The following is a 20,060-nucleotide window of genomic DNA, read 5'->3' on the forward strand; positions in this document are numbered from 1 at the left end:
CTGCCAGTTTTAGGCAGCATATTTAAATTTTAACTAAGATGCACTGAAGTACCAAATTATTGACTACATGTGTCTGCAGCACGATTAGACACTCGTTTATTTAGTTTATCAGCAAAAAAAAGTTTATTTGGGGGTGACTTGCTCTTTAAGTACTCAGAAGCACATTCATCAGAAACTATTGATTGTAGTGAATTATTGAAGGTAGATAATGGAAGGTAGCGAGCTTCAGTGACTTTTGCAGCTCATTCCAGTCGTGGGAAGCAGCGAACTGGAATGAGGAGCAGCCAAAGGAGTTTTGGGAATAACCATAGAGATTAAAATTGCACTGGTTGTTGGAAGGGTAATGAGTGAAGATATGGTGGGGTTCTTTACACTACAGCGCATCATTCATCCATTCACACTGTGATGGTAATGAGCTCCAGTGTCACCTTAGGGCTCACTAAAAGAGAGGGGATGGATCCTGTTCCAGAGTGATCTAGCAAAAAATCTAGTTAGGCGGAAATGGGCGTGGCCAATACAAAAAAGATGCTGAATCATCCAAGGATCATGTACATATAAAGTTTTTGACTGTACGACCTACGGTCTGGGAGCTAGTGAAGTGATGCACCCATCATGCCTAGTACCTACTCTACAAGCCTGTGGGGGCAGTGTTATGATCTGGGCTTGCTGCAGTTGGTCAGGTCTAGGTGCAGCAACAGGATGTGCTCCAAGAATGAGGTCAGCTGACTACGGATTCCTTGGGTCAAGCCGATCGATTTTGTGTGGGTGTGTAATTCCATTTAGCCAGAAGATGATTGACCTCTCTCAACCAATCAGGGAGCTGGGAGGGAGCGGGGCACTTTCCCACCTTCTGACGGTCAATCAAATTTAACTTGTTTCTAGTTTTATTAAGTACAGATAGTTCAAAAAGATCAAAAACAGAAGTCTGTTATTGGCTCAATAACAGACTTCAAACAATAAACCGATTAATAACTATAAAGAGAAACAGGATCACTATGGTATGAATGCTTTTCAGCATTAAAACAATTAGAGGAAAAGAGTTTAATTTAACTCATAATGTAAACAAGCACAGTGTTTTAAACATTGTGCCTCATAAAGTGGAATTAATAAAATCATTTAATTTAGTTAAAATAAGATCAAATTATTGATGTGTTTACTTATGAAGATAAAGAAAGATTGTTTAATTCCCAAAGACGAGTGAAACACTAATATTTGATGTTTTTATGTTTATAATGATGTAAAAAAGTGAAACCCAAAGTTCCTGAACATGTTTATTAATAACATTTCCCTGACTCCTTCCCAGCAGCTGAGCCCAAACAAGCTTTGAAGTGGAGCTCATTCCCAGCCTGGTTACAGCTCCACAGTTTGTTCAGGAATGTGTCTGAAAGGGAGAAGGAGGCCTCACCTGCTGGTTGGGAGTCTGCAGGAGGTGGGTCGGGTGGGCGGGGCTTGCTCCATTTTACCAGTCTGTCCTGAAAGGTTCTAACAGACTCACCTGTCGCTCGCAGGCGCACCTGCTGACAGATTGACCTCGGATTTACCTGAAATGAAGCGCTGATTGTCCGGAAGGTTGATTAACCGATCAAAATGAAGAGGGGAACTCTGAACTTCCTGGGTCGGAAGAACCACTCCCTGTTCGACACCAGCGTTAAAATGCAGGACATGGGTGAGTCCAGATGGGACAAAAAGGAGTTTAGATTATCCAAAGTGACCAAAAGTTACCGGCTGCTAATGACAGATCTCTGTATTTGATTTGAATTTACTTGAATGTATGAAACAGAACTACACTGTGCTAAATCACATTAACCTGAGATTGCTCACTTCTCATTTACACCCTAGACTATTTTAATTAACATTTCTGAAAATTGTCTCCTTCAAAATAAAATACCCCCGGACTTCTCACCTGTAATAACAAGTGTAATAACAGGTGAGAAGTCGTTTATGTGACACAGAAACGCTCAGATAGATCAAATCAACTGATTAATGTTTAAAATATGCAAAAGTAATTACATAAAGGTTTGAATTCATACAGATTAGATTATTTTAAACATGTGTTATTACCAGGACATGGCATGTAATTCAGATACTAATACATAATGAACCTCTAAATACCTTTTGTTATGAGTGAATGTATTTCTGTAGGTTTTTATTGGTTAAATCCTGTCGTAGTTTTTAAACAACAGCTAAAGGAATGCAGTGTGTGGTCACTTCAGGCCCTTTGGCAAAGGCACCTTGTGTTTTAATTGTCCTCCTGTTTACCTCTTATTCCAGGACACAGAAGTCTTTGACAGAATTTGCATGTGGATTTCTTCTTCAACCACATCTTTCAACAACGTTTATTTTCTAACCTTGAGGTTATTTGTTTAGGTTTTCATTTTCAATGTTAAAAACCATAGAGCAGAACAGTTTGCATTTGCAGCTTTTTGATGGAGGTTTATGAAAATGTTGCTGCACAAGTCATCACTGAAAGTCCTTCTAGTCAAATTTTCATTTCCTACCTTGAAATCAGACCCGGGTTAGACCACAACCTATCCCATCAGCTGCATTTTATAACTCGCAGAACAAAATACTTAGTTTAATCCCATCTTACCTTTTGGGGGATCAGGATGGTGGCTGTAAGCTGATTGGAAACGGTTGTAGAGTTCAGAAATCAGGTGGGTTTTATGATTGTTAATGAGACTATCGGGGTTTTTGCTTTTAAACGTTCACTTTTCTAGATGCTTGGTGAACAAAACATTTGAAAATAGCTTTCTACACTAGAACAACTAAGTCAAATGCTATTACCCTAACCCTAAACCATTATTGTCAGATATTGAACCAGCGTTCAGAGTAAAAGGAAGTGCTAAGTCAAATCTGAGGTGAACTCCTCTAAGAGCAGGAAAGCCTTCGCTATGCAAATGTGAGAGAGAACATTTGTCTATTTAAATCAGAACGAGGCACTAAAAGGAAACCAGTCGTTTGGTTAGACTGGTTTAACGCCGCCATGTTTTCATTCCAGAGTCGTGTCGACATTCCTGAGTGACATAATTAAATCTCTATTTGGAAAAATCATAAAAATGTCTCGATGGAAACTGTGGGGAATGTAGGTAGACACTTTGGTCTCCATGTCTGTCATGTCTTCAGTCAGTCTTGGTTTGCAGATCAGTACCAAAAACCAGCAGACAGTGACAGGAATCTGTTTGGGACAAACAGCCCGGCAGACGCCGGAACAAATCAGAGAACCACTTAGATTTCCTTCAGTCGGAGTCATGTCCCATCAGCTGTATGATGGTTTTCAGCTTCATAAGGGGGGCAGAGATTTGTTTAGTTTGCAGGTTTGTGCCTTATTCTCTTTTAAAGTGATCGTTACATAAGGCCTGAGCTCAAATGCTCTGGTTCTGCTGTAAAAACAAGATACTTAAAGGAAAAACACTCTTTAACAGCTTATTTGGAACCCGTTTGTCGATCTTCACCTAAGAATGGGATCAGGAGCTGTAGTAGCTTTCCGTAAGCTAGTACAGCAACATGACTGAACTTTCACTAAATCCCAGTGGTTAGATGTTATAACATGCAGACTCGCTGGTTCAGCCGTACGTTGCTATTTTGTTGTCAACAAAAAAATGAGGAAAAGACGCTAAAAGGTCAATTCAGCGCACACAGTCCTTCCGAACAGCAGAAATTCAGATTTATGAGGACAAATCATCCAAGATGAGACGAAGCTGTCCCGTTTTAACCCTTTGATGCATAATGGTCACTACAGTGGACAGGTACTTAAAATTGTTATTTAATTATTTTTGCTATTAAGCACAGCTGTTGAAGACTTTATTGCATTTGAGCCCCTCCATTTGTACTTCAGTAAGTCAAGCCGACATATTTCATGTTCAGATTGCACGCTGTCCACTGTGGTGGACATGTAATAAATTATTTGTAAATTAAATTTTACAAAAAATATGTAAATATGAAATTTGTTTCATTCACACCTAAAGATGAATGAAAAAAATTGTTTAAAAAATCATGGTTGAAGATTTCATAATGCATGCATCAAAGGGTTAAAGCTCTGCAGACTCGCTGAAGGAATGTTTACGTTTATTTTATTCTTTGTTCAATTCTTCTTTTCTCATCCATTTTTAGTTCATTGTCTGAATATTTCCAAAGGAATGTGTTTTGTGTTTGTTAAGCCACTTAACTCTGACCCGTGAATCATTCAGACACGAAAAGGACTGGTCACAAAAATACATGTTTTACTCAGTTTAAAAGTAAATAAATTACCAGATAAAAAGCGGCCTGACACCAATGAGGTTAGGCTAAAACTGTCTCTCAGGTCTTGTTTCCAGTCTTTTTTTTTTTCTGTTTTTTAAAGATGCGACGTTCAGATTCTGCTCTGTGCTGTAGATGCGTGTAGATAACAGACAAAATGAAGCTGCTGATGCCAGAAAAACACCACAAGAGCAGCAAATGCTAAAGTAGTTTAACATTCTGAGTTTTAAATGGGATCTAGTTGTGTGACCGGTGTGCTTAATAGAAATGTCTTCGTGTGTCCCATCAGACAATGTGGAGTTGGTGTTGGATTCAGCTAAAATCTCTGAATCTGGGACAGCCAACGTACGGGCCAGACCCACGGTCAAGCACACTCACGCTGTGAGTACAACTTTATTCTGCATCTTCGCAAGCTTTGTTTTTTTACCTGCTTTTGATTATTTATTTATTTTTGTTATCCTGAGTCTTGTGGTGGTTGGTGATGGTCTTGTCACATGTAAAGGGAAGGTCGATTAGAGCAGGGGTGTCCAAACATTTAAAGACAACACTGAAGGTTTAAAAGTCCTCATACACCACCCAAAATGTGTTTTATTTTCTGTTTAATAAAAAAAATATTGGGGATTTTTTTCATACTTCTCAAAAATAAGTCAAAAGTTTGCATAGTAGTAAAAATCTGATCATAGGAATGGAGTGACAAAATTCCACTATTTTATAAATTCATTTGGGGGCCACACAAAATCACTCGGAGGGCTTCAAATGGCCCCTGGGCCACATTTTGAACATACCTGGATTAGAGTCTGGTCTGAGGAGGAAAACACACTGTAGGTGAAATAAGGTCAAGCGCCAAAAATCCACCTTCAACCAGAAATTAGAGCAATTCCCCAAGTTACTCTCCTCATCCGTACACAGCTAAATGTCCCGACCAGACACATGAAAAATGGCTATTATTTGAAATCATGATTAAACACATTTTTGCACAGAAAACAATTCTAGCTTGTTTCATTCAGTCCATCAATTTCTGTGGCATTTTACAACAAACTGCTCACAAAAAGACCAAAGTGCTGTAAACGGCTAAAACCAGAATAAATCACATTAAAATATTAAAATCAAACAGTTTATCAACCCAAAAAATAAAACAGTAAGAGAACAAATAAAGCTAAATGTGTGTTAAAAGCGATATAAAAACAATGTGAGAACAGAGGCCAGTGCCCGTCGGTGCCCAGTGTCGGGGTTCGTTCAACGGTCGTTGGGGCGGAGTCACCGGAACCGAGACTGGAGTTTGAAAAAACCTTCCTTTGTGTATGTTTATGTATTTGAATTGATACGTAAGGCAACACAATGTATCCAAAATGTATCACTTCCATTATTAAAACCAGTTTTGCAGTAAAGTGTGACGCCTAACACTAATAAATGCACTAATCTGATTTAGATGAAAGGGAAGTGTTTAGCTGTGTTTTGTATCTGTAGGTTAAGATGTCAACATGTCCAGTTTAGGAAAGGTTCGCACTAACATACGTGTGCAGCAGCAGTCTGTGTGACAGACAGGCCTCCTATTATCACTTCACGAGCAGCTCATCTGCGCTGTAGTTCACACACCTCACATCTTTTTGTTAGGGAGTGTCTTGTGGCGCACCCTGCGGCCCGTGGGCAGGACGCCTCCGAGTGCTGCGACAGCTGCGAATGAGTCACGGTGCAGGGAACGAGGAGATGAAATGAGACTGGATCACACGCCGTCTCTGGTGTCACACCCTCAGACTTATAACCTTCACAGCACAGCTACGCTAGTGGGATAATCCGCAAGGACGGTGTGATACTGAAATAGAATAGCAGAAACTGTGATCTATACATTTAACGTTTTCTTGTGATGCAGATTTTCCATTGCAAGCAGTTTAAAGGGCATAAAGCAACTGCTGAGTGCGTTTTGCTTCAGGACCAAAAACATAAAACACGACTCGTGATGATGGAAAGATTTACACCCCTGAATCCTCTGGTCTCTATTGTGTCAACAGAGTCTGTTTATTTTAGGTTGCTACTGGTTCTGTGAACCAATGTCACATCCCTAACACACACACACACACACACACACACACACACACACACACACACACACACACACACACACACACACACACACACACACACACACACACACACACCTTTACGAACACCCAGGCATCTGACAGCCAGGCCCATTTTGATGAATAATAGGTGTATCCTCTGATTCATCGAAGGTTCCTCATACTTAAAGAATGTGAAAGTCTTGCGCTCCGCCTATAAGTATATTATGACAAGCCTAACAGCAAAGGCCGTTCATATTTGAACTCAAAAGCATCTGTGGTGCATTTGCTTAAAGTCAGTTTTACCGATTCAACCTTTGTCAAGAGGAAAATAAGGTGTGTGTGTTCATGAGTGTGTGAACTGCCAAATTGGATGTTTCTCATAAAAATCACTTGGCAGAAACATTTTATGTTGACACCAATAATGAATTCCCTATTCAAGAAAGCCTAGGTCATGCAATCGCTCAGAACTGGTTTGTTCACCTTAAGAGTGCAGGCTCCGGCAGAACAGAACGTACCGTTTCTGATCTCATCTTTGCTTCTTTTTACTGATTTTTGCATTTTGCTTTCTTTCTTTCAGTCTGTGGTAGAAAGTTTCCAAGGGTTTGCCGTCCCAACCCCTAAAGTACCCCTCCTCCCTCCAACCAATGGTCCAAAAGTCAACGGCACAGGTGAGGATCTCACCAAACCACACCATGTGCTTAAGGTTTACGTAAACGGAGATAGACTTAGCAGATTTGGACTCGGTTAGAACAAAGTATGTTCCGGTGCTCTGGCCAAGACTCAGGTGATGGATCACCGGAAAAAGAATAAAGGAAAAAACCAGAGCAGGTAAATGTTTACCCATACTGTTGCACAATGGATGACAGCATAAATGGGAGTGTTTTTGTTTTAGCTATTCTAAATATTTTAAATGGAGTTGGCTTTCAGGTTGTATACATTTGAATTTATTTCAGATCTTATTTTTGAATACCTAGTATTGTCTGACCTGCACTGCAGTAAAAGAGGATTGGGTCTTTCTGACTGAACATTTTTTGTTCAAATGTCATTATTCATCTCCATGTTGCACATTTCTCACTTTTCTTCGTTTCTTATCCTCCACAGCTGCTGGAGATAAATTATCCAATGGATCTGTTATGTCTGACCACGTGGATGATGAAATATTTGTTCCTCCTCCTCCTTCAATGTCACCTCCACCCCCTCCTTTGAATTTTATTCCTCCACCAGGCTTCATGGGAGACATGAACAGCCTGGACTTGGCAGCCCTTCAGCCTCCTTCTATGCCTGCACCAAAACTGCCACCATCCATGAAAGAGGAGGATCTGTCCAACCTAAAACCTCCAGCAATGGCGCCCCCGAAACCACCATCTACCTCCTCCTCTGGCTCTGCCTCATCAGTGCCCACTTACATTCCACCACCACCCAATGTTCCTGAGCCTCCAACTTTTTCCCCGCCAAAGCCTCCTCTTGAGAAACAACTCAGAACTCAGAAGATACCACCAGCAAAGCCTACCAGATTGTCATCCATTTCCCTCACTGACTCCCCACCACATAGTCCTGCACCACCTCCCCCAGTGGACACACCTTCATTGTCCACCTTCAATCCAAAAAACAAAGCAAAGGTTTATGACAGTCCAAAGGCCACATTTCTGGGTAAACAAGAGGATCACATGACCAGACCAAAGCAAATGCTCCTCCTTGAAGATTCTAAGTCAGGTAACTCAGTTCCTGTGCTCGTAGATGGAAATGTTACCCAACTGTCTAAAACAGATCCCAAAGAAGTACAAAAACCAAAGGAGGACATAAAAGATGCCATCATCGCCCAGACGCCTCAAAAACCCAAAGCTGACCCAAAGACAGAGCCAAAGGTGGAGCCAAAGACAGAGCCAAAGGCGGAGCCAAAGACAGAGCCAAAGGCAGAGCCAAAGACAGAAACGGTTTCAATACAGCCAGAAACAATCAAACCACTTGAGCCTCCGCAGCAACAGAAGGTGAACAATGTTCAGACTAATTCAGAGGCCAGTAAGAACAAACTGGATTCATCTCCGGGTCAAAGCCGGAGCTTCAGCCCAATGTTGGATCGCAAACTACGCAACCTGAAGGCTAATGACACCACCGGAGCCCGGGATGCCCATGCAGCATCACCACTGGCTCTCCTACAAGCAGCTAAAGAAAGAGATAAACAACGAGCGAATATCTCGTTGTCGCGGGAAAGCAGCACCCGGATCAGCGACGATTCCAGCTCAGGCATTCACCCGAGTGACTCCAGTCCAAATTCTTTCATCGTTGTCCCAAAATCCAGCTCAGCTTCTTCAACACCATTACAAGAAAGGTTACAAGAGATCCCACAGCCTGTTGGACCTGTAGAACCCAAGGTAGATATTCAGGCTTCAGAAACATCCAGCAACCCCAAAATTCAGTGGGTCTCAGATAAGAAACCATCAAATGGTCCCACACTTTCATCAGCAACTGTAAACAAGGTGGCTCAGGAAAAACAAACAGCAAAAGAACAACCTTCAAAGCCCCAAGCTGTGTGGCAGAAGGACCACAAAGAGGATCTGAACATGCCTGTGCTCCCACCACCACCAGAGTTTGGTGACTTCTTTGAGATAATGGAGCCACCCCCATCCATCTGTCCACCCAGTCCCCCTGCTAAAAAGACCCCGATGCCAGCTGTAGGTCCACCTCCTCCAGCTCCACATCCCCATACACCTCCCAAACTCCCACCCCCGGACACAGACATCAAACTAAAGCCACAAGTCAAGACGAAAACCAAGTCAACCCCCAACCAGCTACCCCCGACTCTCTCAGCCAATCAGGCCACTCTCCTTAGCATCTTACAAAAGAAGATGATTGAAATGGACCAAAAAATGGCCCCAGTGAATGAAACGGAGTCCAGTCCTGATGACTGGGGTACCACAGCGTCTGAAGACAGCAACAAGGTCCCTGTTGTACGGAAAGCCAAAACACAGCCGCAGCCTCCCCCTACAAACAACAAACCGGCCAGCATGGACATGAAGGAGTTGGAAAGTAAACTGGTCAAGAAGTATCAGGAGAGCCCCAAAGTAAAATCTCCCACCAGGTTAGAGTCATCACTCAGATATCTTCTGAATAAATGTTATCTTGGTTAATTTCATTCTTGTTCTTCTACTTCACAGTGACGGAGCCAAATCCAGACAACAGTACGGCATGACTTTCACCGTCCGGCCTGGAACTAAGCAGCCCATCACCCTTGTTAACAAAGAAGAGTCTTAAAGATCTGCACGTCTATGATGGAGTCAGTCGTATTTGTACGTTCAACCAACAGGACTTTGAATTTTGCAGATGTCATTTTCTTAAGAATGCTTGAGGCCTGGCTCAAACGGTAACGGTTTAAAATGGTCAGATTTACAAAAGATGAGCGACCATACACATGGCAATAGAAAAATCATGGATATAACCGTTTCTGCCCTACAAGGTGTGGTGATATACGGCCACACAGTAAAGTCAACACACCACACAAACATTTCCAGGTCAAGAGTGGATATCTTGCAAAACCTCTTGAGACTAAAAATGGCTTTAGAGTAAACAAACATGACAGCAGTGGAGGAGGACTCCTCTTGCTTTGTGCAGCCTCATTCCGTGACCTTGTTTTCTGATTGGCTATATGTCACATTCAACAGGCTGCATGTTCGTTTGTCCTCAGGGCACACAGTCACTGCAATACTGGGCCAAGACAATCCAACAGGTTTAATATCCTCTATGTACAATCGGAGCTGTCCTAATATGCTTCTGAGCAGACCACAGCACTCTTAATACACCACACATTACAGGAATATCCCATAAGATTATCTTTAGAGTAGCGATGTTTGACATTATCGGTCTACAATTAATGTTTAATATCAGAAAATATCTATTGGTTTTCAGTCTTTTAGCGACACAATTTTTATGTATCATACACATACTTTACAAACTCTTCAGCTAGTTCACCTCTCTCTCAAAATATGACGGATTTGACGTAAAGTTTTTGAGAAATGTTAGTTTATTTTGAACAACTTGTGAAGTAAAACTTTGTCCTGTGTGGCGAGCTTACACGCAGCATGTAGCTATGTGTAGCTAGACAGCTAGCAAACGACTAAAGCAAACACAAGAATCTTCACCCAAGGCTTGCTTTTCTTATCTGACGATCTTAATAAACGTTTTATCACCATAGCGGCAACATACAGAAAAATAAAAATAAACACGTTACCGACTATTACACACATCATGAGGAAAATAAGATTCAATTGCTGTTGGAGACAAATTAAACGTGGCACTTTTCCTTTTACTAACTTAAATTGAAGTAGTTGTCATTTTGCATAGAACATGTTTAAAGTTGAAGCGTGTAAGATAGGAAATATGTGATGTTAATCACCTAAAATGTTTTAGTTTTTCTTTTTATGAGGAGGACACAGCATATGTTGGTATCGGTTTATCGAAAATTAGGAGTCAGACAATACTGAGCATCCCTACTTTAGAGACATCACAGTTTTTGGGTGACCATGATTGTCAGAAGGGGAGAATCTGGTCAAAAATCGGCATAATCTCGCCGTGTGACCCAGGCCTTAGTTAATAAATTTAGTTGGTTGTTGTCAGGAACATTCATTTAGCCTTTTTAAAAACAACAAGTGTGAGAAATGCGTAAAGAATGTTTGTCATTTTTAACAGCTTTGTATCGTTCTGAATGCTACTTGTGAATTATATCATGCTCTGTACTTTTTCAAGGGGTTTTCTCCTTGATTGCAAGTACAAAATGTAGAATATAGTTTTTGGTGTATAAACCTGTTAATACTAAGATGTTCTGTTACATGTATATTATATACACCTGCTGAAGCAAAGCCAGCCATTAGTTTAGGTGAGCGCTAGCGTGGTTCTCATATTTATTAGTCTAAGACACGTTTGACCTTCTATGCAGTCCTCCCTTCCTCTGTGTGTATATACATTTGTATAAGAAAAATGGAAATGCAGTTTTGTGCACACCGTCTTGAAACTCCAGTGATTATATTCCTGTAAAATATACGCTTCATGCACATTTTTGTCTATTTTTCAGTTTTCAACAGTTATTTTACATTTTCATCACTAAAACTGGTCTACATCTATGACAGCATTATCGCACTGTGCACCTGTGGTGCAAACATGATTGTTTACATTTGAATCAGTGGATTTAGTAAAGAAAGATTAAAAAAACCATCCGTTCTCAAACTAGTGGCAGAAGTTACTGAAACAAAGTTAATCACGCCGCTAAAAAGCTTAAGATGACAGATCTGCTCTTTTCGGGTTCGCTGATCTTTAACCCGGCTAGAGATGATGACCAGCAGTGAGGGAGGAGCTTATATAAGAGTTTGTTTAAATGAGGGCTGATCAAAGTCAAATGTGTCATTAACCACATAAATGTTTATAAAAGTTGCCACACAGTAACATACCAAATGTTAAATAAGCAGTGTCAGAGTATAACTCTGTCAGAGTCAGTTCAAAGTAATTGAGCATAAAATAATAAGAATCCCTTTGTTCTGCAGTGTTGGTGGTAATTTTCAAAGTTAAAACAGATTTTTTAAAGGTGACTCTTAATAGTGTAACCTGTCAGGTGTTAAAGAAAAAGTACTCTTTTGGAGTTACTATTACTCTGTACTCCAGTGTTGATGACAATTCCTCCAAAAACAGTGTAAAAAGTGCTCTGGTGAGCTCCACCCTTCTTCTTTCTCTGCTTCTTCAGTTGCAGAGGGAAAGGTGCATTGTGGGTAGTCGTGTTTTTAGTTAGTTTGTCATATTTGGGGGTGTTTATGCATGTTTATTTTGGGAGAGTTGTGTTGTTCTAAGGTATTATTTCATTCACGGCTGCAAATGTGGTGTCACTTGTTGTGTCACGTTGGACTGTAGGTGAAGTCGATCAAAGGAATGGGATCGCTGTGCCATGCACTCTTAAAAAAGGGGTAATTCACGCTGAATGCTTTGCACTTGTCGCAGTCACTCTGAAGCACAAGCTTGCTAGTGTTCATCAGTGTGCTTGCTAGCTGTTAGCTTGCTGGCCTGACAGCTGCAATGGTATTAACACTGTCAAGAGTTGAAATATAATTATTTCATGGAATTGATTTGGACCACTTTAAAAACAGTAGTGTCAAACTAAAATGACACTTTTGTCTCATAGAGGCAAATTATTTTAACAATTGTGAGAATTAAAGGTTAACCCCATAACTGAACTTAACTAATGAGTGTAAAATAGACCGAGTATGCAACACTGAGATCAGTGTCACATGTACACTGGATATGTTCACTGGCTCAGTGTTGAGGTTACTCTTAAGTGTTGGATTAGTACTGGTGACCAGCAGGTCACCACACACCCCATCCATCAGGTAAAGCTATATTTAGATCTGAACGTGGGAACATTCCTGTGGAATTTGTATCAACTGCACGGCTGATGTGAGCGGGCAGCGCGCTTACTGCTGCGTCTGAGGAGCACTCGGTATTTTAATGCACCGTAAACATTGTGCAGCTACTCCAGTACATGCAGTTAATGCTCTGTTGAACAGGGTCAGATCTTTAGAAATGGGTTCTGGACATTTTATATCTTATGAGCTAATGATTCCTCAGAGCAGAGCAGAGGATGAGTGGATAGAATGTTTTTATTCTTAACTCGTTTGTCAGCTTCACACAGTATTTCAGATTTTCTTCCCCCAGCCAAAAGTATCCAAGGATTCTGCTGTTTTTCATTAAAATGGCAACGATCCACTTTGGTCTAGCTCAGATTAGCTGTAGTCACTGACGTAGACAGATATGAGGCTGCCACCTAACCGGTTCATTCAGGTTTTAGTACAAAGATACATGAGCTTAGTGTGGAGGAACCTGACGAGCTGTAAGAGCGCACAGACCTCAACCCACCAGAATCAGAATGGAGATTGCGAGCCTTCACGTCCAGCATCAGTACTGGATTTCTGAAGAACGGTCAGAATTTCTTTAACACCAACACAAATCTTCCAAGAGGAGATGGAGTGGTTATGGACCAACATCAGATTAAAACCCACAGATTAAAAATAGGATGTCATCAAAATTTATAAAAAGGCAAAAATCCCAAAACGTCAGGTGAGACAGGGATGATTTTTAATGTTTCAACAAAACTCCACTTTGAAAGACCTGAAGTATCCTTTCAGTTTGTGTGTGAAGCACCAAACACCTGCTGAGCAGCGGCACCTGCCTGTTACACGTGGATCTTATAAAATGACATGTTGCCCAAGTAGCGAAACCTCCTGAAACGTTATCAGGACGTTGTTAAACGCCTCTCTGACTGGAGGGCTGGAATAAGATGCTGGACTCAACAAACCATAAAGAGACGCTGATTTTCTGAATTTCCTTTAATGTAAAATAACGTGCAAGCCTGTGTACTTTCATCTGATGTGCTGAACGAGTCAGATGTTTCAGTCCTTTCTTCCTGAATGAGAAGCTAATCTGGATATTCACGAACACCAGGTTGTGTCTAAGATGAGGAAGCAGCATCAACAGAGTGATGGAGCACCAGATGATCCCAGCCCACAGTAGTGAGAGCAGTGGAGCCAGCGGGACGCCAACAAACACCTCCGACAAAGTCCCGGTGCCGTCGGTCTCTCAGTCTGCAGAAAAAAACACACGTTTGTAGCTTTTGTGCAGAAGACTGAGCCGCTTTAGCGTCACGCAGAAAAACTCACACTTCCTCCAGCTCAGGCTTCATGACAGCGAGCGAACAGTCATCGCTAACGGAGGCCAGCAGGGAGGCACTGAGAGAAACAACATTAGGGAGTTTTAATAACGCAGATGAGTGATTAAGAACGAATCTCAGACTTGTGGTTGTTTACTTGTCTGTGGAAAAGGCCAGGCTGTTAACCCTACGGCTGTGGACCATCTTCTCCCGGGCCGGATCGGTTCCTAAGAAATCCTTCACAGTCACTTTTCCCAGCTCATCGCCTGAAACAGAACAAGTTTAGTAAAACATGGAGGACAGGTCACCACCAGCCACTGATCTGTTGTTAGGTCTCACCAAAGGCAACGGTGCTTCTGAGGTGGGGGTGCCACGCAGCAGTGGTAGCCGGACAACCAGACGACCCAACATCTGGAACACAATGATAAACTATCACGGTCCTTATAATATACATCAGAATCTGAGGTCATCCCTCAGAAGCTTGTCTCGGTTTACTTTATACACCATTGATCAGAGCATACACGAGCCTCCTTGAGACGATAAGGAAGTAACCCTGGAGATGAGAGTGTTACAGAAGGCTCCTCACCTATCTTCGTGGCAGGTTTGTTTGGCTTCCTCCTGTCCCACATCAACACACGGCCATCCTGAAGGGTTAAGGGTTATGTTGGAAACAGGATGAGCTTAGGGTCAAAGTCTAGTTTTACACTTTTATCCATTTAGTAAAGACCTGCTGGACTCAGTCTGTTAGAAACAAACGGAACATTATAACATAAACGTTCCAACATCCTCTCTTTAATCTCAGTAAATTATCTAGTTTTAAGCATTTTTAATTGATTTATTTGTGGATTTTTTTTATGCACGTTAGATCTTTGAGCTATAAGCACGGTCTAGTCAGATACAATTACAACCCTTCCTTCAGCTTGGCAACTAACAAGATTCAAACAATTAAAATGTTCTCAATCGATCTTCAAAAAGAAGGGGGGGGGGGGGGGGTTGACTATTAAAATAGCACCCACCCACATTTTCAAAGTTAAACACATTTCTTTTAACAACGGTAGTTTCTGCTTCAGCCCTCTCCCCCCTCCCCCAGCGCAGCGGCCGCAAACTCACTGATGCGCCTGCAGCCTCTCAAGAGTTCCTGCTGCTCTAAACATTAAAATAATTATTTCATTTTCTGTTCCTCTTCTGATTACCTTCAATGGTGTCTGTTTGTTGCAACCACCAGGTACAAAAACTAACTTGTTTTTATTTGACTATTTTTCTGTCCTGCCTGTTTATTATCTTCCTGCATCTCCTCTCAATCCTAAAGAAAAACTGCTACCTGGGTTCATATTCACCTTATGAGTTACCTCTGAACTGCAGTGCTAAAAGATCTACCGACCGTAAATATAGCGGAGGGTGCGCCGCGCGCCCACCGCACCGGTGCGGTGAAGCCACTGGAGCACAAAACATGTGATGCGCTCTGCAGCAGCGAAACTCATCAGACACAAATAAAAGACAGAAAGCATTAAAGGACATGAGCCGACATGAACGATCGCGTGTTAAATTTGTTTTTGAGGTGACGACACTTTGGGAAGGTTACTGTGGTCGTGCTCAGGATGCATCTGTCTGGAGCGCGTCAACGATCAGAGCTCAGCGCCTCTCAGCTCTAAATAATCCTGGAGAGTCCACATAGATAAGGTAATATAAGTAGAACCAGGATTTTTTTCGGGCTCCCCCCGGGTGTCAGCTGAGGGTTTCCAGAGGAACGTCGTCCTTTGGGGATGAGCTGAGCTTAAGGGTGAGTCGGGATCCCTTAAGCTCACCCGTAATTCGAACCCTGCGTATAGAACAAGTTGGTCGCGTAAGTTGCCGGATCCTAGCAGACAGTTGCCGGAACGGTCCTTTCAAAATAAGACAGTTCCCGGATCTTGTTCCGGCTCAAATTAAGCCCTGCTTTTATCACATTGATGTGTTAAAACCAAATAATGAGAAGTTCATCAAAGACTATTTATCAAGAAAAGACCAAATAACTTTAACAGTTTAAATCAATGAAGCTTAAAATTATTATTTTATGACTAAAAAAACAAAAACAATCAGCATCATACTTGTCCACATGAGATGAAGAGAGATTCGTCTGTAGGACTGCAGGAAACACAGTTGACAGGCTGTGTGTGCACTGCAGGGCGACAAGGAAAAGTGTATTCACATGTACACACACATGTACACACAAAGTTCACAAGATATCTGCAAAATGCACAGTAGTGACTCAATTCCCAAATCTGAACGAAAACATGTAAAAACACAAAGTTTCCACAGTCTGTTGACAGATGTGTGTGTGTGTGTAGGGATGGGTACCTTTGACATTTGAATCGATCCGGTAATAATTCCCGGTACCTACGAATCGATACCGGTACTTAACGATACCAATTTTCGATACTTTTGAGTGTTTATTATTTTAATTCTCTTTTATAATTAAATATATATTTTTTCTCAATATATAACCATATTTGATAAATATCACGATAAATAACATTCAACTGTTTGTATTTTAACATCGTCCTTGTAGTTTTATAAGCTGATAATTAAACTGAAGCAAACATCTTTACTGTGAACTAAATTTACTGCGTATCTTCATTCCTTTTGCCGTCTTTGTTCATTTGATTTTTCCTACTGGGAAGTTAGAATTTCTGAGGAGAAAGCGAACGCACCATTAGCTGATAACGGTGGCAATGGAAGCTAATTGATCAAGCTAACGTTATCTTTAACAGTTTATTTAGCTGCTGGAGCAGATTAAAACGATGATGCCTCACACTTAGATCGTTGTCGCTGGTTTCATCTTCACCCGATCACCCGTCGCATTTAGTAAAGTGAAGCCAAACTTTAGAGCGCGTTCATGTTCCTCTAGTCGGGAATTCGGAGTTCCGAGGAGAAAGCGAACGCACCATTAGCGAAACGGAAGCTAACATATCAAGCTAACGTTATCTTAAACATTATATTTACCTACCGGAGCAGATTAAGTTGAGGATGTCTCCCTTAGATCGTTGTCTGTCGCTGGTTTCATCATCACCCAGTTACCCATCACATTTAGCGTGAGTTCTTTCCACCATGCTGCTCTGTTTACAGCTCGCTCGCAGCGACCGACGACATTACGCTCTTGCGCATGCGCAGCTGTCTTGGCAAGTTCTCGTTATGAAGGACGGGTACCGAAACGAGGCACCGTTTGAAATGACGTGAATCGGTGCTCGGTCGGTACTGTGGAATTCGGTCGGTACATTAAAAAGTACCGAATTCGGTACCCATCCCTATGTGTGTGTGTATTATTCTTGTAATAGACTTGAAACCTGACAGGAACAATATTAAGTTCGATATCAGAGAAAAGCTGCAGTTTACAAATGGGGAAAATCACCTCCCATTAAAGAAGTTCATCTTTTTGTTTCAATGCCATAAATAAAAAACACATTTCCATACCACTGTAGGTGGTGACAACGGTTTCCTGACCGAGATCCCAGACTTTAATTCTGTATTGAAGAATAAATATAAAGTTATTAAAATAATGTTAAAATATTATTAAAACAGAAGAACTGGAAAAAAACGAATCAGCATTTAGAAATAAACAAACACAAAAGCTATTTATTAAAAATTAGATCCACTTTAAACTCTTAAAATCTCACTAAAAGTTTCTCTGAACTATCATGATTTTTATGAATTACTGCACCAAAATAAGAAGGCCCACTAAAGTGTGTAATGATCACAAATCTGTATCGAACACCACAGCCCTTTGATGACCTACGATCGTTTCTCTCTGCAGAAGTTTTTGGTTTCATTTAACTGTGTTCTCATTTATAAGTGTGTAAGAGTCTAACCTGCAGTCCATACTGCCAGTGACAGCACTGTTCGCTCCAGTAACAGGGCTCACAGTGGTGACTACATGGTCGTGTTCATATTTTGTGAAGCGGTTCACCAGCAGGTGCTCGTCCTCTGCCAGTTCCCAAAACTCCAAAGCACCTGTAAAACCACAACAATCCCGTTTTAACCTCAGGTGATACAGCCGCTCGGCTTCCATCAAACTACGCCTCACCTAAATCTGATGCAACAAGAACTCCTTTCTCATTCGCCCATTTAACATCTGTGACCCCAGCCTCGGTCTGCACCCCAGCTTTGCAGAATCCCTCGCTGGGAGCCTGCTCGGGTTCGCTGAAGATCCACACAGATCCCTGCCAGTTCCTGCCAGAGAGGCTGGAAGCCCCAAGCAGCAGGGTGCCATCTGTAAGGAGGCAATGAGAAGAACCGATCAGATAAACCAAACCATGCTCGTCTTTATTTAGTTTCAACCTTATTGTCTAAATCTGGAAAGAAAGAAAAAAAGACGTAACGCCACTGAAACATTAACTAGAAGCCACTTCTGGGCGGCATAAGTCTAAATAAGCTGTCAATTTTCACTCTGCACAACAGCCAAACTTCTAGTCTCGTGCTTTCTGATGTTCTTCAAATGTTCCAGATGTTTGTTCGTGTGAAAGCTACAACGAGGTGCACGTGGAGGTGTGCAGATGTAAGCTGGCTGAATAAAACAGAAGTAGTGGAACCACGTGTTCGACCTCCTCCTTCTTACCTGCTCGGTACTGAACAGCACACAGGTGTTTCTCCATACAGGCAGGAGCGTTGGGGGGAATGTTCCACCGGTTTTCCTTTTTCATGCTGTTGTTGACTGAACTTTTCATCCAAACCGCGGGTCGAACCTTCCCTTAATGCAGCTCCTGGTTAGCTAGCTAGCAGCACCGACGTAAACACACGAGTGTTTTGTCTTTAGCCTTTTTGGGAGATGTTATTAAAAACGGCGTCCCTAAACTATGATAATTGTTAAATTTCACAAAACAGTCAAATGTAATGCTTCGCAAATGAATGAAAATTAAGGCGAACAGCAGCACACAGAAACGTTAGATAAACTTCCTGGTCCAGTGTTACGTTGAAATATGTTACCCAATCAGAGCGCGCTATCTTCTTCTGCTATTTTTATCTAGTTTGTGGTGTGTTTCCGCCGTCTGCTGGACTGGAGCGTAAGTGAGCTGCTACGTTCTCTTTCAAAACGTTCAAAACATAAAAACAATTGTCCTATATTTACAAATCAAATCGGTTCCTTCTGAAAAAAAAAGTTTATTTTCTGCACTTCGTGTAAAACACCGGTAGGTGGCCCTACTATTACTGCCTGAAGGAAGTTATTCAATACATCACTGCACACTGAGGTCTTTGCATCATTCAAATGAACTCCAAAATGACTTAAACTGGACCCCCCCCCCCCCCCCCCACACACACACACACACAGAGAGAGAGAGAGAGAGAGAGAGAGAGAGAGAGAGAGAGAGAGAGAGAGAGAGAGAGAGAGAGAGAGAGAGAGAGAGAGAGAGAGATTAAATTAAATTAGAGTGGCAAATGAATCAGGCTTAAAAGTACAACATGCAGCAAAAGTGACTTGAATTAACTGAATGCATACTTTTGAATTTGAATCTGGACCAAATATGTAATATCTCGTTTTCATAGACTCAGCCAAGAAAATGCTGTTTTTGCCATGCAAATATACTATCTGTCTGGACATACAGACAGACAGGCAGACAGACACCGTAGATAGATAGATAGATAGATAGATAGATAGATAGATAGATAGATAGATAGATAGATAGATAGATAGATAGATAGATAGATAGATAGATAGATAGATAGATAGATAGATGATAGATAGATGATAGATAGATAGATAGATAGATAGATAGATAGATAGATAGATAGATAGATAGATAGATAGATAGATAGATAGATAGATAGATAGATAGATAGACAGATAGATAGATAGGCCTATACTTTAGAAAAAGGTTTTTAACTAACAGGAAGTTTGTTGCAGACACCATTTAAAAACACCGCAAACTGGCCATATTTAAGTTACATATTTAACATAGACATATTGTCTAAACTTTAAGGAAATCACTAATGTTTGATTTGTTTATCTAAAAAGTCCCACAAATCTCATTCTTAAGTGAAACGAGGAAGAAACCTGCCCATGTGCTGTTGTAAAACTAAAGGTGCTTTTATTTTGAAAGCCAACAAACGGA

At 41.3% G+C, this 20,060-nt stretch overlaps 2 protein-coding genes across 2 annotated transcripts; one reads left to right on the plus strand and one right to left on the minus strand.

The window, feature by feature from the left end:
* The first annotated feature begins 1,303 nt into the window (after window positions 1-1,303).
* Window positions 1,304-9,694, plus strand: LOC107385748 (uncharacterized protein C6orf132). The gene is made up of 6 exons (XM_015959840.3): window positions 1,304-1,429; window positions 1,509-1,666; window positions 4,526-4,617; window positions 6,874-6,964; window positions 7,398-9,375; window positions 9,452-9,694. The coding sequence occupies exons 2-6, from the start codon at window positions 1,588-1,590 to the stop codon at window positions 9,546-9,548; spliced, it is 2,337 nt and encodes a 778-aa protein (XP_015815326.3). The 5' UTR covers window positions 1,304-1,429; window positions 1,509-1,587; the 3' UTR covers window positions 9,549-9,694.
* Window positions 9,695-13,642: 3,948 nt separating this feature from the next.
* wdr77 (WD repeat domain 77) lies at window positions 13,643-18,915 on the minus strand. Its single transcript, XM_015959841.3, has 10 exons — window positions 18,569-18,915; window positions 18,038-18,223; window positions 17,823-17,964; window positions 17,428-17,477; window positions 16,065-16,135; window positions 14,564-14,621; window positions 14,317-14,388; window positions 14,135-14,243; window positions 13,988-14,056; window positions 13,643-13,912 (listed from the first exon to the last, which is right to left on the minus strand). Exons 1-10 carry the CDS (start codon window positions 18,675-18,677, stop codon window positions 13,780-13,782), a joined length of 999 nt encoding a protein of 332 aa, XP_015815327.3. The 5' UTR covers window positions 18,678-18,915; the 3' UTR covers window positions 13,643-13,779.
* Between the last annotated feature and the right edge of the window lie 1,145 nt (window positions 18,916-20,060).

Source organism: Nothobranchius furzeri, chromosome 3 (genome assembly GCF_043380555.1).
Source record: "Nothobranchius furzeri strain GRZ-AD chromosome 3, NfurGRZ-RIMD1, whole genome shotgun sequence".
NCBI lineage: Eukaryota > Metazoa > Chordata > Actinopteri > Cyprinodontiformes > Nothobranchiidae > Nothobranchius > Nothobranchius furzeri.

What these genes read in the sequence shown, in the direction of transcription:
- LOC107385748 (XM_015959840.3), top strand. Translation starts at nt 1,588, where the DNA reads ATGAAGAGGGGAACTCTGAACTTCCTGGGTCGGAAGAACCACTCCCTG. An exon ending in CGTTAAAATGCAGGACATGG is followed by an intron (nt 1,667 to 4,525) that starts GTGAGTCCAGAT and finishes GTGTCCCATCAG; the next exon opens with ACAATGTGGAGTTGGTGTTG. An exon ending in CGGTCAAGCACACTCACGCT is followed by an intron (nt 4,618 to 6,873) that starts GTGAGTACAACT and finishes TCTTTCTTTCAG; the next exon opens with TCTGTGGTAGAAAGTTTCCA.
- wdr77 (XM_015959841.3), bottom strand. Translation starts at nt 18,677, where the DNA reads ATGAAAAGTTCAGTCAACAACAGCATGAAAAAGGAAAACCGGTGGAAC. An exon ending in ACTGGCAGTATGGACTGCAG is followed by an intron (nt 17,478 to 17,822) that starts GTTAGACTCTTA and finishes TCTTCAATACAG; the next exon opens with AATTAAAGTCTGGGATCTCG. An exon ending in CAAACCTGCCACGAAGATAG is followed by an intron (nt 14,389 to 14,563) that starts GTGAGGAGCCTT and finishes ATTGTGTTCCAG; the next exon opens with ATGTTGGGTCGTCTGGTTGT.